The sequence below is a fragment of the Sipha flava genome, unplaced genomic scaffold (genome assembly GCF_003268045.1).
Source record: "Sipha flava isolate LNK unplaced genomic scaffold, YSA_version1 38_pilon_pilon, whole genome shotgun sequence".
In the NCBI taxonomy this organism is placed as follows: Eukaryota; Metazoa; Arthropoda; class Insecta; order Hemiptera; family Aphididae; genus Sipha; species Sipha flava.
Window position 1 is genome coordinate 2,920,384 of NW_020273099.1, and position 16,079 is coordinate 2,936,462.

Here is a 16,079-nt window from a genome sequence, read left to right on the forward strand (position 1 = left end):
TCATAGCTACTAACCGTTATTTTTTCCAATCGGATCGGCCGTTATAACTGTTCAAACCAAATGACGTCTCGATAATATACATCGAAATATTAGTACACACGTAAGTTTCGTTTCTGCAGAGTATTGGAATTATACCAGAAAAAAAATCCGTTAAAATACCTCTTTAATCTACGAATAAGTATCCTGCTTTTCCATCCGTTCCTCAAATACAATCATACCTATAACAATACAATTTTAATTTATAAATGTATTCTACGTGCCATGTACAGATCTTGATATAAACGTTTTCGTTACAGATACCGTTTTTGTTATTATGACATGTAGCAATGATTTTCAATGCATTACTTTGTACGTCAACTAGGATTATGTGAAATACACAAGACTGCCGGTTTGGCTGCGACAGCACATTAATCAGGCCCGTTGGCCTAAATTAAGATGACAATCATTTATTGTATTTATGTATTTATATTTTTTGTTAAATAAATATATTGTATAATAAAACCACGTATTTTGCGTCAAAAACACTTTCATTGTTTTACAAAAATGTGTAATAAAATGTAACCCTTAATCCGATCCTTGTTACGGTATAATTATATAGTATTATATCTTAATGGTAAGATATTATGTATAATATTTTTTATGGGTCTCGTAAAATAATTAAATGTGCCGCGGAACGGAACTTAAAAACTTTAAAAACATTTTCAGTAAAATAAACGAACTTGGTGTTGTATTATATATAATATTCAAGTGTTTGTTAAAATATTAAAATTACGATAAAATTTCATACATAATAATCGAATAAAATTGAATATCCTATAGAAGGTGATTGTTAAATTTCTAATGGAGTAACTATTTAATTACAGTAATATTTGGATTTTATAAATAACAATTTTGGAAATGATAATTTTAATGAAATACGTAGAAGATATATATATTAGATTTATCATGATGTTAAATATGCACTTAAAAGCTCTAATATTTGCGCTATAAATAGCACGAAAAATCAAAAAACATGCATTTAACTTGAAAAAATTATAAATTTATTAGAAAAAAAAATGTAATTTTACAAAGTTTTTAACTCATAGACACATTTTTGACTGTTTGAATTATAAACTGTTAACAATAATGTTAAATTACTTAAATATATTTATAAAAATGTACTTATTATTAAATTATTTTATATATTTATCTTGGAAATTATTCTGTATTGTAAAAGTGTTTAATAATCTAATGTAATGATACAATAAAGGAATAACAATGATGTCACTAACTATTAATACATCAAATTGTCGATAAAAACATAAAATAATTGACGAAGTCAATTTATTTCCATTAATTCATGTATTTTTAAAAATATAACCAAGTAAATACCATTAATATCAAAAAAATGTGATTACTTCCTGAAAATATACCCAAAAATAGCATTATAAACCCCAAATTAGTAAAATAGCAATGAAACCCGTAAATATGCGAAAAATAGCATAATTAGATTTTGTGTATGATATCCAAGTAGTTTGAAACATATTTGTTTCTTACTTTGGATGTTCTAGGATGAACCAAGAAAAATATGCATTTGCAAAATAAAATATTAAATAAAATATTTCGTATTTTACTATTTTTCTTGGAAAAATACAGACTTTTGACAAATTTTTGAAATATATATTTTATGAGCAACATTAAAATACATAACTAACATTTTATATATTTTTCGCTAAGTATTATAGTTTTTGAGTTAAATTCACAAAACTACAAAACTACCCTCTATGACAAATTTTCAACTCTTTTGAGGCACGGGAAAGGGGTAATGAACAAAATGGTGGGTACCTGCCCAAAGAATATTTAAAAAAAATGTCTTATTCTATAACTAAGGATCACCCTAATACACATGAACATCATTAATGTATCCATAGCGACTAATAAACAACTGGAGTATAGAGGCAAACACCTTTTAAATAATCTAAAACCATTTATATTAAGTTGCTGAGGACTCGATTTTGCCGGTTTTTTTCAAAAGTCATGTGAAAAATGTTCTTTGTTCGCACTGCAAATGATATTTTCGTTATTATTTTCGTACGACACAACGGTGCGTAGCGCTCTGCAGCAACGGCAGCGGTATGCTTCCTTGCACGGTCGGCCATCGGTGCGATTGCGTTGTTATCGGTCGCATGAAAATGTGTACGTTATTTCACGTTTTCGTAAAATATCGATTATGTTTTTTAGTCAAAAGTTATCGTTTCATTGTCTTGTTGTTGTTTTGATTATCTTGTGATGGTCTATAGTCTATAGCTTGGGATACTCATCTTCACTCCGAAACACTTGTTAGAAGTAAGAAGAAGGTGAGACGTCGAAAAATACACGGATTATTGGATAGGTAAGGTTACGGACACGGACCCGTTTGGAATGGGCATTCAGTAATATTTTCCTATAAATTAACACACATTAATCGATAAAAGCAAAATAGCACTTGAAAGTTATTTACTTGTTTGTTTGCGTCTGGAAACTGTCTTTAAGAATCGTACTTATTCTTCTTCTTCTCTTCAGGCTATAATTACTCTTCACTGATTTCTATCCGATGCCAAACTAATGCTACGCGTAGGATTATACTACGGATTTATACTTGTAAATTCTCTGTTTACCATGTCCACTCACCTCTGGTATAGTCTCCCCAAGGATCTTCTTCTTAATGACAACTTTCATTATGATACTTCCTTCTGTGCACCATACGTGCCCAGCCCATTCTAATATTTTGCTATTAGGGGGATGTATGTAAGTTATTGGCAAATATTGGATTAATTATAATATAATAAACCCAACAATTTAATAAGAAACTGTATTATAGTCTTCATAATTTCGTTATTTTGCATCCATCCGCTAATAAATATTCGTAAATTAATCGCCATAGACCATATTCATAAAAGTATGCATAGAAAAAAAATTACTAAAAATTTGATCGGTAGAGAATATAGAAATTGGATTAATTAGCTTTAATGTTCTGTGCACGACGAACCTCGAACTGAACAAGGCAAATGAAGTTTATTATTTATATCATAATTTTGTATACCATGATTTGATACTTAATATTATTATCTGTTAACATTTATCCATCAGCTGATATGATTATCGAATATACGACCACCAAGTTAGAATCTGAAAAATGTTAACCCACATCGGTAGGCGATCTAAAATTAATGATGTAAATTGCTATATTTATAAAATTAGCTTATATTGAATTTAAGTTGCTGTTTCATGCATTGTTATGATATTATGATCATAATTACTAATGTCGTATTATTAATATATTATAACTGGAATTGGAATTTATAATATAAATATATAAATACGGGCCACAAATTAAAAAAACAAAACGTATAATAAATGTCTCGCGACCAATTTTTGTAGATTAATTTAACTAAACAGAGTACAATACCTAATACGATCTTATCTGCTGAACTACTGTCGTATGTACGTCGAGTAGAACCGCTGTAACTACTTATTATTTAGTTTATGTATAAAGACACGATTTATTTAAAATCTTAATAGTACACATAGAGGACACGCATAACAACACCGTAAGATCTTAACAATAAATAAAACGTCTCATAAAAATACATGAATAAGACTGATGAGAGAGTAAGTACAAAGGAAAATTCACATCATACGGGTTCAAAGAAATGTTCAAAAAGGTTCAGGGTTATCAAAGTACAATACTAATACAGCCTGATATTATGAGACAACTAGACGGGTTCAATTAAAATTACCATGTTAGGTGTTTCGCTGTGTTATTAAAATATTATATCGCTTAACAGTATGCGTACACAGAAACCCAATGTTTTACCAAGGCGATTTCAAAGTCATCGTAAACGTTAAATATTGTTATAATAAATCAAAATCGTTCAAAACAACGCCAAGACGAATCGACACTTGTCTTCTGCGAATCACGCTTTAAAGTGGTCGTAATATTATTACGTGGACTGACTCCGGCCAAAGGATGTTGGTAATGATTGACAATAATCTATCTTCACCGACGAAGTATGAAAGGACGTGATCATAATTATTTTTTTTTTTTTTTTATATTAACGTAAAATAGTATAATAATATCTAAGACCGTATTGTTTACAACTTTGAGCACAATCAGTAATATCCAAATGTAATGTTGTACAAATTATGGACGGTATAAGAGCGAATGTAGAATACAATAAATATAACATATAGATGTTTGTAATCGATAGGGATAAGAATAATAAATAAATAAGTTATAATGATATTAAAATAATTATAATAATAATAATAATAAAAAAAATAATAATAAATAATAATAATGATAAAATATTATAGTCTTGAACGGATCCGAAGATATGTATATTTAAATATCTATACATATATATATATATATATAGGGACCTCGCATGGTTGGCGAGTACGCCCGCGCGGCGGCGGCGACAAAGAGTATATTATTATTGTGTGGTCGTTGCGCGGTTGCCGTTGTCGTGGTGTAGTGAATCGCGTTCGCGTGATGGCGATCGTTCGACGGTTGGCTGGTATGTATTGTTGGGTTGTTGGGGACGAGCGTGTTCAGTGCAGGCGCGACGAGATCGCGTTCACAGGGCCTCGTCCCTGAGGCTGGAATCGTGCTGAACGCCACTGGGGCCCGAGGTCGGCGACGAGACCGCCGAGGACGAGGACATCATCATGGGACCGCTACTGCTGCCACCGACCCCGCCACCCTTGACGTGAGCTCTATACGCGGCCAGCTGTGGGTACGGCATGTCCGGTTGCGCGATGCTCCTGGCGTAAGGACCGCTGTTGTCGTAGCTTCCGAACGTGTCCGTCGCTCCTGCCGCCGCGTACTGGTGCGCGTGCGTCACCACCGGCTGCTTGACGATCTCGTACGTGGTCTTGGACGAGCCGCCGTGACCTTGGCCGCCACTGAACAGCTTCTTGAACGCCACCAGTAGGGCCAGCGTGAGCGCTATCTTGCTCACCAGCAGTGCTTTACCCGCTAGCAGCGCCAGACCCTTGTAAGCCATCGCCAGCAGACCGCCCTTCAGCATCATCAGGTACATCTGACCGCCCTTGTCCTTTTTCTTCTTACGACCTGAACATCCGAACACGTCAAAGATAGCCATAAAAAATGTAAAAAAAAAATAAAAAATAAAACAACAACGATGAAGCCCTCCTTAGCTACACGGCGCCTAAATTTCGACGATGATATACGGAACAAAAAATTACTACGGTGGTTACGTTAGTGTACAATTATTTACCGCGGTATTAAGTTTCTGCGCCGAAACGACAATCAATTGCGTTTCGATGTGGTTCAGACCCCGCAGCAACACAGATTAATGCGATTTCGCTTAGGTTTTTGAAACGGTAACTATCTCTTTGACCAGTACCGAGAAAATGTAATTATGTCGTACGAGTCGTTTGGTCGAGATGAACAAGCACTGATCGTAGTTAATTCCATCAGGAGGGGGGGGACCTAATAGGAATTTTCGCGAACGTTTCCCGGCGGAAAACGAACATAACTACGCGTTGTAACGTACGCTCCTGTATACATTCGAAAATATATAGCGTACACTAATGTTGTACATTACCGGTCAAGTACACACCGTCATCGAGGTCTCTCCCTTCGTCGAACATCTGCGGCATGGACAGCTGCAGCGATCTGGACCTAGCGAACCTGGACATCTTGTCGTACAACATCGAGTCCACTAGCTTACCGAAATCGGCCGAATTCTCGGGTATCACGTTCTCGGCCACCTCGCTGTTGCCGTCCACCTCCAGCGATCTGCCGTTACTTTCCGATTTCTTCACCAGAGCCACGCCTGAAACACAACCGATTGTTACAACGCGCGTCACGTAACAGAACGCGTCCGCACTAGCGTAACAAAACGGCGAACGGTTCGCCGAACAACTAAAATGTACGTGTGCATGTATAGCTACCAATAAATTATCTTATAACTTAAATACAATTTCAGATTAACTTCGTAGTAGTCCAATCTATCGTTCGGCATAATACGTCTACGAGTTGAAAAGGTAACGCTTAAACAAGGGCTGTAGGCAGTCGGCTAAACTTAAGAAAATAATAACAGTTTAATTTTGTGTGTTCGTGAAAATGTTCGAAGACGTGTCCATACCCGTCGCAACACGTTCGCGTGACATCCTTAGACGTTACGTCGAAATACCGACAACTAACGGATCGTCGATAGAGTGTCACGAGTTCGCCCATTTTTTACACAGGATTTTGTTCGCGAACGCATGTTCGTCGTTTTGTTACGCTAGTGTGGACGCGGCTTAAAATGACGTGAGTCGGTCGACAACTGTCGTGTCCACGAGCGTCGGGGCGCGCCGACGACGGAACGCCGGCGAGTTGCGTTTTCCATTTGAACAGTAACTATTTGCGTTCGGACGAACCGATGGAAGTGCAGTCGCGCCGTGGCAAACGCCTACCGTTTACGGACGCGCGTTGTTTGAACAAACGTGAAAACTCACGGGCTTAAACACGCGTGAAATCGAATAACGTTTAATTGTCAGGAGCAATTAGAAAATACGTTATAAATGTAAATGTATACTGAACCGTCGTCGGTCAGTCGAAAACGATTTGATTAGTTTTTTCTATTGTTTTTTTTTTTTTTTTTTTCAACGTTTAAATGAATACGTATACAAGTGTATTTCGAAGCGCACGCAATCGGTTTCAGCAGCCCAACGTCGTTTAATAATTGTGTTAGACGGGTATTTAAACAGGAACGCGAGAAACTCTGCATAAATGTATTCCCTCCTCCAACGGTGTGGGTAAAGGATTTAGGGTGTTTCGAATCAACCGACGACCGCAAACTTCAGAATACTGTCGTAACATAGTTTACGAAAATCAATCGCCAAGAACGATAAAGCTTGTAGTTCATCTATTATTTGGATATGAGTTCAACAATACGTAGGTAATCAGTGCTATTAGACAGGGCGAATATAAGATTGAAAACACAGTTTTTATATTAACAGGCGGTCAAGAAACACCAACAATTAGTGAAAATGCCGTGAATAATTATGTAAAATATAATCGATTCTAAATCGCATGTTAATTATAATCTCATAACATCTTAACTATTCTCGATGATTATTTCCGAGCTCGCAGAGTAAATAGAAAAACTGTGCTACAGATTCATCTTCAAAACATAAAATAGGTATTGAATTTTGTCCTATGGTGTTTATACTGTGTTGCCACTGTAAAATAACATCATCACACTTCTTTATCGAGTTCTCGTTAATAATAAATATATTAATAACACTACTCGTTGATTATATTACATGCAAAGATTACCTTATGGATTGGAGGTAATTATTATTTTTTTGTACAAAAACAAAAGTTGAAATCGTGTGATATTTTCAAAACCGAATAAATCGTTTTTATGGTGACTGGAAAAAAAAATGGGAGCCGAAAAACGAGTAAATTTATGTCGTGTTCGTTGAGAATCAATCCCGTAATCCATCAACATCTATGATACTAACCTAACGGCTGAAGAAAAAAAAGATCAACATTAATCAGTAAGTAAATTTACTTATTCAAATTCGTCACGTACAGGTTATGAAAAGATTATAGAAATTTATTGTTTCGTACAACTGGTGACACGTACTATTTACACGAACACTGGAAAGTGTTGTCGACTGTTTTACAACATTTTAAAACGATTGTAATGACACTTTAGATACGTTACCGTCGACAATCGGGATGTTTTCCATCTGCATGGCTCTGTCCAGCATCCTCAGGGCTCGGCTCTTCAGGCACACGACCATTTCCTGTTGGTCCGAGCACTGCCGGTACGCGTTGAACATCATCCTGAATCCGGACACTTCGTTCGACGCGGGCGGTGGCGCATCTGAGCTGAACGCACACATTACGCAGCCCAATAGCGTTAACCTGAATGCGTGTATGAAAAACATCGATCGGAACCGATAGCAAATATTATAATAACGATAAACAATCAATTAATATGGATTATTAGGGGTGCAGTTATTAGCGTAATTATGGTAATCACGCAGTAACGGCAAAAATAGAAAAACGACAAATACCGAGACCTAAGTATGCCACGTATCACTTACCGTTGAACAATACCCCGACGGATTTGCTTTTATTTATTATCTAAGATTTTGATTTTTAACGGTTTTGATGTCCGTATTTTTTTTCTTCTGGTTAGGTTTTCCCATTGCAACGCTGTACGTGCTTAGCGTACAATATAAATGCTCACTACAACACGGTTGTTACTAAACGCAGATCATGCGTTCGTCAATAAAATTATATCGAACGATAATAATATTATAATCTCTGCAAGTATTCAAAAAATATAACATATGATGATATGCTGAAAAATTCAACTGACCTACATAGGATTCCTAAAATCTAAATATTGTACAAATGGAATTTGTGCAATTCATATGTCAGATTAAAAAAAATAATCTGTCATAGTTTTTCTCTCTCTCAAATCAAAATGAATAACTTATTTATAAGGTTTTTTCTCCGTTACTTATGAACCAATGTCAATGTTTTGATTGATATGTTCAAATTCTAAATTTTTCGATTACGAATATAACATAATATTACGCACATATATAATTACATGTCAGTAGACAATTAAGTAAAAAAACAAAAAATAAAAACTATAGAATTTTCTACTATCATACAAATAAAACTATCATTAAATTATTTATAATCAATCACAAAAGGTATATTGTAAAATTTGAAGATGAAAAGTCATTATAGACTCCTGTGGATTTACAGAAATTTGTTTGCAACTCTCTTACATATTTTATAGGTTAACTATTATTGTCTGAACAGTAAATTCCTAAATGATAATGCAGTGTATTATATTCAGCATGATAGTACATGATAATTATAAATTTAGTTTTAATTAGAACATGGTTAAGTGCTAAAAAATTTAAATAATTTTTGCATAACTGAAACTATGTATAATTTATTATATTTCAATAATTTATGAAATAAAGATATTATTTTGGCTTATTCGAATGTAAGCATATAATGACATATAACGAAACGGGCCAGAATATTATTATTATAATACATTATAAAAACTACGGTACTCTAAATTGTTAACATAAAGTAGGTTTAAATTACTGCAAGTTATATAAAGATATAAAAAAAATAAAATATACAAAAACTATTTTTGTAGACGTTCAGTGAAATTAAATTAGTACGAATTCAGTTTCGCAATTGTTTTCTTTGAATTGGTAATTTCTTTTTATAAATAAATTACGTTAACGAAATAGTTTTAAACTAATAACGATTTTATTCGGCGAGTATAATTGACCGGATGGCAATAGGACTAAGTGTATGATATAATGTATATTTATCCGAATATCAGACCAGAGAATAAAGTTCTATAGGAAATCATAAGCCAGGTTTTTTTTCCCTAAATGATCTGATAGTTATGATTTCATATATTTAGTAAAAAGATTTATTGCTATGATTTTTTTTTTTTTTTTTTCATGAATCTATTTGATATTAGAAACATCTATTTAAATAAAATGTACTACCTTTCTTGTATGTGAAGATATTTTAGAAGTAAGAGAAATTTGAAGTTTATTATATGGATGCTATTCGCATTAGTAATTAATTATCATATTACCATAATTATCATTATTAATTTATGTGAAATATTCAATGATGAAATATTTTCAGCTATTATGATAATGACACGGTACGTAAAAAGCAAACGGATGACGTGTGTCTGCGGTATATTCAGATTACAGTTTTCGAAAAAACGACACCGTCGGACACGTATCAGACAAAAATTTAAAAACTATTAATTCACTTAATGCATTGGAAGAAAAAAAAAAATGAAAAAGAATAGAACGTGTTAACATTTTGGCCGGATTTTCGATTAAAAGTTTTTCTCGAAACTATAGCATAATGATATATTGATGCCACGGGAAAGATTATAGAGCGGTTACATTATTCTAGTAACATATTTTCTCATATAGGTACACTAGAGAATCTGTTACAATTATAATGATGATCGGAAAGGTATTATTATAATCTTTTCAACTAGAACTAAAAAAAAAAAAACACCGTCCGTAAAATAATAATAATGAAAAAACGAAAAAAAAACAAGAATAAAAATCTTGAAATATGCGTAAATGTGCATTCACTTTTCTTAACAATGCCCGTATTCCAGATTTTCACGGAATACAAATCGTTTACATGACAGTGAATTTTTTTTTTTTTTTTGTTTGTATTATATATACACGTCTCGGATAACTGTCTCGATGAGTTGGAATAGAAAGTGTTATAATAAATACACGGACGTTTAGATCCTGCGCCGATCGCATGCAAATCGAGTTAACACGTTTCGGGAAACGATTTTACCGAGGCACGCACTTGACGTCCTCAGTGCGGCAGAACCTTGTGTTGGCGATTGAAATAGCTCGAAAACCTTGCAAAACGATTCGCAGTGTTGGCACCGAGTGCTACGGAGGGACGTCGAATGATATTCGGACGTGCTAGGAACAAACAACGCGAAACCTTCCGGAACCAAACGGGCACGGTGCGATTATCTCGCGAACGATCGGGCGTATGATGTCCCGGACGAATTCCGCTAGTGCGACGCTCGGTCGAAGTCTACGATTTCGACCGGTCTCGGAAAATTACCGTTTTGGTGTTCGTATTCCATCGGCGCGACTTCTGCGACCGAACGCGATTTCCTCGGATCGAAACGTACGACGGGAAACGCGGCGAGAAGTCGAAAACCCGCAGAACACCAACGAACGGGCGTTCCGTGCCGCGATCGCGATTTTTAACGTGCCCCGGAAAGAGTAAAATCGAGTGCGTGCGAAACGCAACGATTACGAACGTCTTCCGATGCGACGATGATAACATTATTACGCGGGGACGGCAGCGTTAATCGTCGGGCTTAAGCACCGGATCGCCGAAAATGTTTTTGTTTTCATGGTCTGATTTGTCGTGCGCGCGCCTCCGGGGACTACGACGACACGGTCGTGATGTCGCGTACGTCTTCTAATAATGGTTGTAATGATAATGGTAATGATGACGATAGTAGAACGTGCGCGCCGCGTTTGATTTTTCCGCGCGGCGTATTATGCATAGGTTTTGTGCCGCGGTTTTTTTTTTTTCGGGTGACAAGGCAAAGGTATTGTTTCTTCTCTCGCTCTCTCGCCTTCTCGTGCTTACCGAGCCACCGAGCCTTTTGTCTTCCGCATTAATTAATCGACGCTTTTATTTAAATCGTCTTCACAATGCGTGCCTCGCGCCACGTGAACCGGCGTTCTACGTTCCTTTCGGTAACGCGTCATATCACTACATACTATTGTAGTGACGAAGACACGGGTTCACTAGGCCAATACCCCGGCCCGTGAATCCGGGCGGATGGCGGCGACGGCGGCGCAAGATCATCATCGCGCGTATCGCACCTCTTTGACACGAGGAAAACTCAACGCGTACCTTCGTTCGCCGTACACGGTCGAAAAGTTGATTTTCCCGTCGATCAAAAAGATTGTGCGACATATTAACACAACTTCGAACAATCATTTTTATAATAACACAACGAAACACTTGGATTTTTCAAGTTCGTCTGAAAGATAATCATCCCGATTAGAGTATAGTTATTTTATTCGTTTTCTTTTCGTTTGAAATTTAAGTGTGTTCGATCACAAACAGATGATAATAATTTAAAAAATAAAAAGAACACAATAGTGTTCACGACAAGTATACTCGTAGAATCAACGTGTAATATTAACTTTTCGGTTAATAAGTTAACTTTTTAATTATCTGTGACTCAATACTTTTCTATCTTATGTCGACTTAAATGGCTATTGATTTAATTATTTTCTCAATGTTTACCACCTTTGAACGTACGTGTAGAACACACGTCTAGCACTCGGAAGAAAGTTATCGGGTTTGTTAAATTTTTTTTTTTTTTTAATTTTGCATTTATTCCGAGTAGAAAACACAAATTACGACCGTTTTTGCACACACTACGGTATACATGTGTATATTACACGTGTACACAGATACTTTTCTCGACATCGCTATCATAATGAATTTCACTCGATCGTCAAAACGGAGTACATGTCTAATGAATTTGTCTCACATATTTCGCTACAGTTTATGTATACACGAACGCCGTGTATACGCGCACAGACCGTGTATTTAGTTCGAAATGAGACGATATATTATTATTATTATTATTATTGTATGGTGACGGACTTCCTGTTTTATCTGTTTATTATTATAACTATTTTTATTTTATTTTTTTCATTATTATTCTTATTATTTTATTTTATTTCTCGGTATAGATAACATGCGTACACGTGTCCATCAAAATTATACCGTCTTGGACGACCCAATTTTCGCACCGTGGTTAACGTGTTTAATTCGCGAAGATAGGTATCGTATACCATTCCCGCGGACCCGAAGAATTTGTTTATTATCAGCAATGTATACACGTGTCTCGTTCTGTGCACCGGAATCATAACGTGCCATTCATAGCGAACAAAATTTGTCACCATATTGTTTGTTGTGTACGAAAGGTGCACGAAAGAAATGCAATTTGAATTCAATCATATTTGTTGGCAACCATATGTTATGTGTTTAAGAAATATATGATTGTATAGAAACAGTTTTAAAATATAATTACAATCGTTGTTATCGATGGTACAGTGAGGAACGATTCTATTTTAATTGGTTTTACTCGGTCGCTTGTATCATTATACTCGAAAATATGTACTTTCATGTTTATTAAAATTGGATTTGAGTTACATTTTTATAAATGAAGCTAAGTACATAATAGTGTTTAAAAACAAAAAAACGAAAATGTTGTTCAATTTGAAAATATCATTTAGGTTTTATGTAGGGATATTTTAAAATAACAATTGAAAATAATCATAAGCTAGATAATAAACAAATATTGTTATTTCGAATCGGATAACGTAGATTTTTTAACAACTTATTTTCATGTTGATAAAATTCAACCGTGTTCGGCAAATTATTTATCCGGAACATTATATTTTTATCGTTTCGTGAATGTATCTCGAAGAAAATATTACGACATCAATAAATCGGTGTTCATACACGCTCATATACGACCTTGTCAAATGCAGTCCTGAAGTGAGCATTTTTTCAAAGCATAACTAATTGAAGTGTTCGATTTACATGTTGACGAAGTACCTACATACTGTTAAATATTTTAATCAGCACGTCGATTATTGCCGATTTGACATGCACGATAATATAGGATATTATTCATTCGCAATCGTTTCGTGAAGAGTATACGATCGACACGAGTTTATACGAGGAGGACGTTAGTGAAACTGCTAAAATCTCGAATCGATGGCAATTATTGGCATCGAACGCAACGACCGAGTCTCGCACGAGAACGACGCGCTGTAAATATATATATATATATTATTGTGACGATTAGAAGACGGGGGGGGGGGGGGGTGAAACTAATCGTCGTAGATGACGAGCTAGTGTTTAAGACAACGGAGGTTGGTAAAAACTGATCAATTTTACTACGTCGGTCTCGGTGGATACCGGAAAAATGCTACGTGTACGGAGAAAGAGATTATAAGGATATGAAAAACCGAAATGAAAACGAATTGTTTATTCGATAAAAATTAGGAAAACCCGATTTATTTCATCAAATTAGCTGTACTTATTATCACATTATCAAACGAAATATTTTAAAGCGCTGCAGTATTCATCCTTGTAATTGAATATTAAGAATTACAATACCTACTGAAATGACAGATTTTAAATTTAATAAAAAAAAAAAAATCTGCAGTAACACAATAACGTATTAACGTATTTAGTAAGGAGAAATGTGAACTTCCGACCAAAAAGAGAAAAAATATTGACCATTACGTTTCTGAAAATACGGTTCTTGTGAGAAATTTTACGTACCGGGAATTCATATAAATTGCTAATTTAGTGTGCCATAAATATATCTTATATGTCTTAGTTATCTAATGTATGGTTTTGAGATGTTTTTTATGTAAATAAAACGTTTTTACGACTTTAAACCGTACAAATATTCGCATAGTGAATACATGGTTGTATGTGGAATATAAAAAACAATACGTGACGAGTGCTGAATCAAAATGTACATAAATATTACTTTCTTAGGCAATTAAATTGTTAGAATGAAAAGTAGTTTGGGTGGATAATCTTTAATAAATTGCATTTTTTTAAAACTTTTTGAATAGATAAATTTATTTCGCTATTAAATGAATTAAACTGTCGTAAAATCGCGAAAAGAAACACCTTTAATCACTGCGAATATTAAAACTATGTTTAATAAAAACAACATGGACTCTCAATTATTTCGTCTACCTTGGATGACAACTGTTACAGGCTTCTGAACTGCATGAAATCGATCCATTTTTCATTAATTACAATAATATTATGAATAAACTTTGTCTCTAGATACAAGCAGAAAACAAATTCACCTCAGGAGGTAAACATAAAAATTCACCCTCGGTTTTATACTACCTAAAGTTTACTATTTAATTGGCTCACAAATCGAATTCAAGCATTAAATCGATACCCATATGGCAAAGGACCCCATTTTTGTAATAATAACTTCTTAAAACAAAAAGTAAGATGAGTTTTTGTGCATTGATAAACTGTATTATGACTTATGCTATCATTTCAGTTAAAATATCTTATAAATTACAGCAAACCCGCGCGGGAAATAGAAATCAAAAAACATTTAATTTTTGAAAAATCCGTTACAGGAAATACGTGATACGCAGAACTCATTTCAAGATTGCAAAACTTAAACAAAAATGAGCCACGAGGCATAGTTGATGTTTTTTAAGAAGTTCTAAATTATAACCGTTTTCGAGCGAGGAGTAAACAATTCAATGTGATACGTTTTTGAGCGAAAGCGATAAGATTCGGAATTCGGCAATTGAACAACACGAACGATAATAATAATAATAATAATTAAAAACATTTACCATAGCAGGGACGTATCCATGTCTGCGGGGCGGTGCAGGCGTGCTCGGTTTGCCGTACGGAAGGATCGACGGTCTCCTGATGTTCCTCTATATAATGCGCAAAGTGCTGAACCAGACTGCGGAGGACTACAAGAGACTGAATATTATTTCTAATAATAAAATGTGAGTGCTATACGGGACACGACAGCGACGGTTGCTGGTCGGGGCCGACTGAACGTCGATCGGCCGGCGTTGGCTCGTTTTATCCGACCGGCGATCGGCTATCCGGGCCGTGTGTAGGACACCGGGGTGGGGGTTGGTCGGCCGAGTAGGCAGGCACTCGAATACCGTCGCGTAAAGGCGTGTGCGCGCGCGACGACGAAAACGACGTCGTAACGGACCGTAAATAATGAAAAGTGCTCCACTTGAGAAGCTGATTGGATTGCACGGCTTCCATTGAGTTGTCCGGGCGGCCTTGTGCAAATATTTAAATACGCTTCGGCGACGCGCGTCCGTCAGAATCGTTTAAGAACGTTTTACACCGTTATAACAATAAGACAATGACAAAATTATTGATTTTTTTTTCGAACAATCACCACTTGGATGATATTGCTGCTGCGATTTCAATAGATTTCTATCGATATTACTTAATTTTCCATCGTTTTTACTTTTGTGAAAATCAACAAGAAGTCGGTTATCATCTCAACGGATAATCCCCTCGCCCGTTTTTTTTTTTTTTTTTTTTTTTTGTTACGAATTGTGAAAATACGAAACGAATAAAAAACGCTTATGAAACCGAAATGATACGGAAATACCTTACAACGGAACTATATAAAATTAAGTATTTCTTCGTTTTAGAGACGGAGAGGTTATGCAGACGTAATGAAACAATGAATAATAAAATTAACTGTTTTCAAACGCAAATTATGGTCCGAAACAAAGCTACTGCTTAACACCCAATGTCAGCAAGTACCAGTGGGCATATCACACAACTATAATAATACACAAAAATTACGTTAAACACGTACCACTTTAAAAGATAATTGTAATAATATTTAAAATTTACATTTGATTATAGATTTTTCATAATTTCTCGTTTTTTTTTTTAATTTTTATTT

General features: G+C 35.1%; 1 protein-coding gene across 2 annotated transcripts; it reads right to left on the reverse strand.

Moving 5' to 3' along the window:
* Positions 1-4,321: 4,321 nt before the first annotated feature.
* LOC112688385 lies at positions 4,322-15,209 on the reverse strand. Of its 2 annotated transcripts, none has more exons than XM_025561550.1 (4): positions 14,983-15,209; positions 7,707-7,909; positions 5,607-5,822; positions 4,322-5,095 (listed from the first exon to the last, which is right to left on the reverse strand). In XM_025561550.1, exons 1-4 carry the CDS (start codon positions 15,000-15,002, stop codon positions 4,599-4,601), a joined length of 936 nt encoding a protein of 311 aa, XP_025417335.1. In that variant the 5' UTR covers positions 15,003-15,209; the 3' UTR covers positions 4,322-4,598. The 2 variants fall into 2 exon arrangements, with proteins under 2 accessions (XP_025417335.1, XP_025417334.1); XM_025561549.1 differs by having other exon boundaries at positions 5,592-5,822.
* Between the last annotated feature and the right edge of the window lie 870 nt (positions 15,210-16,079).

Excerpts from the sequence above, each read along its gene's own strand:
- LOC112688385 (XM_025561549.1), bottom strand. The coding sequence starts at position 15,002 with ATGGATACGTCCCTGCTATG. Across the intron at positions 7,910-14,982 it reads ATGGATACGTCCCTGCTATG|GTTAACGCTATTGGGCTGCG; the intron begins GTAAATGTTTTT and ends ACACGCATTCAG. Across the intron at positions 5,823-7,706 it reads AAACATCCCGATTGTCGACG|GCGTGGCTCTGGTGAAGAAA; the intron begins GTAACGTATCTA and ends GTTGTGTTTCAG.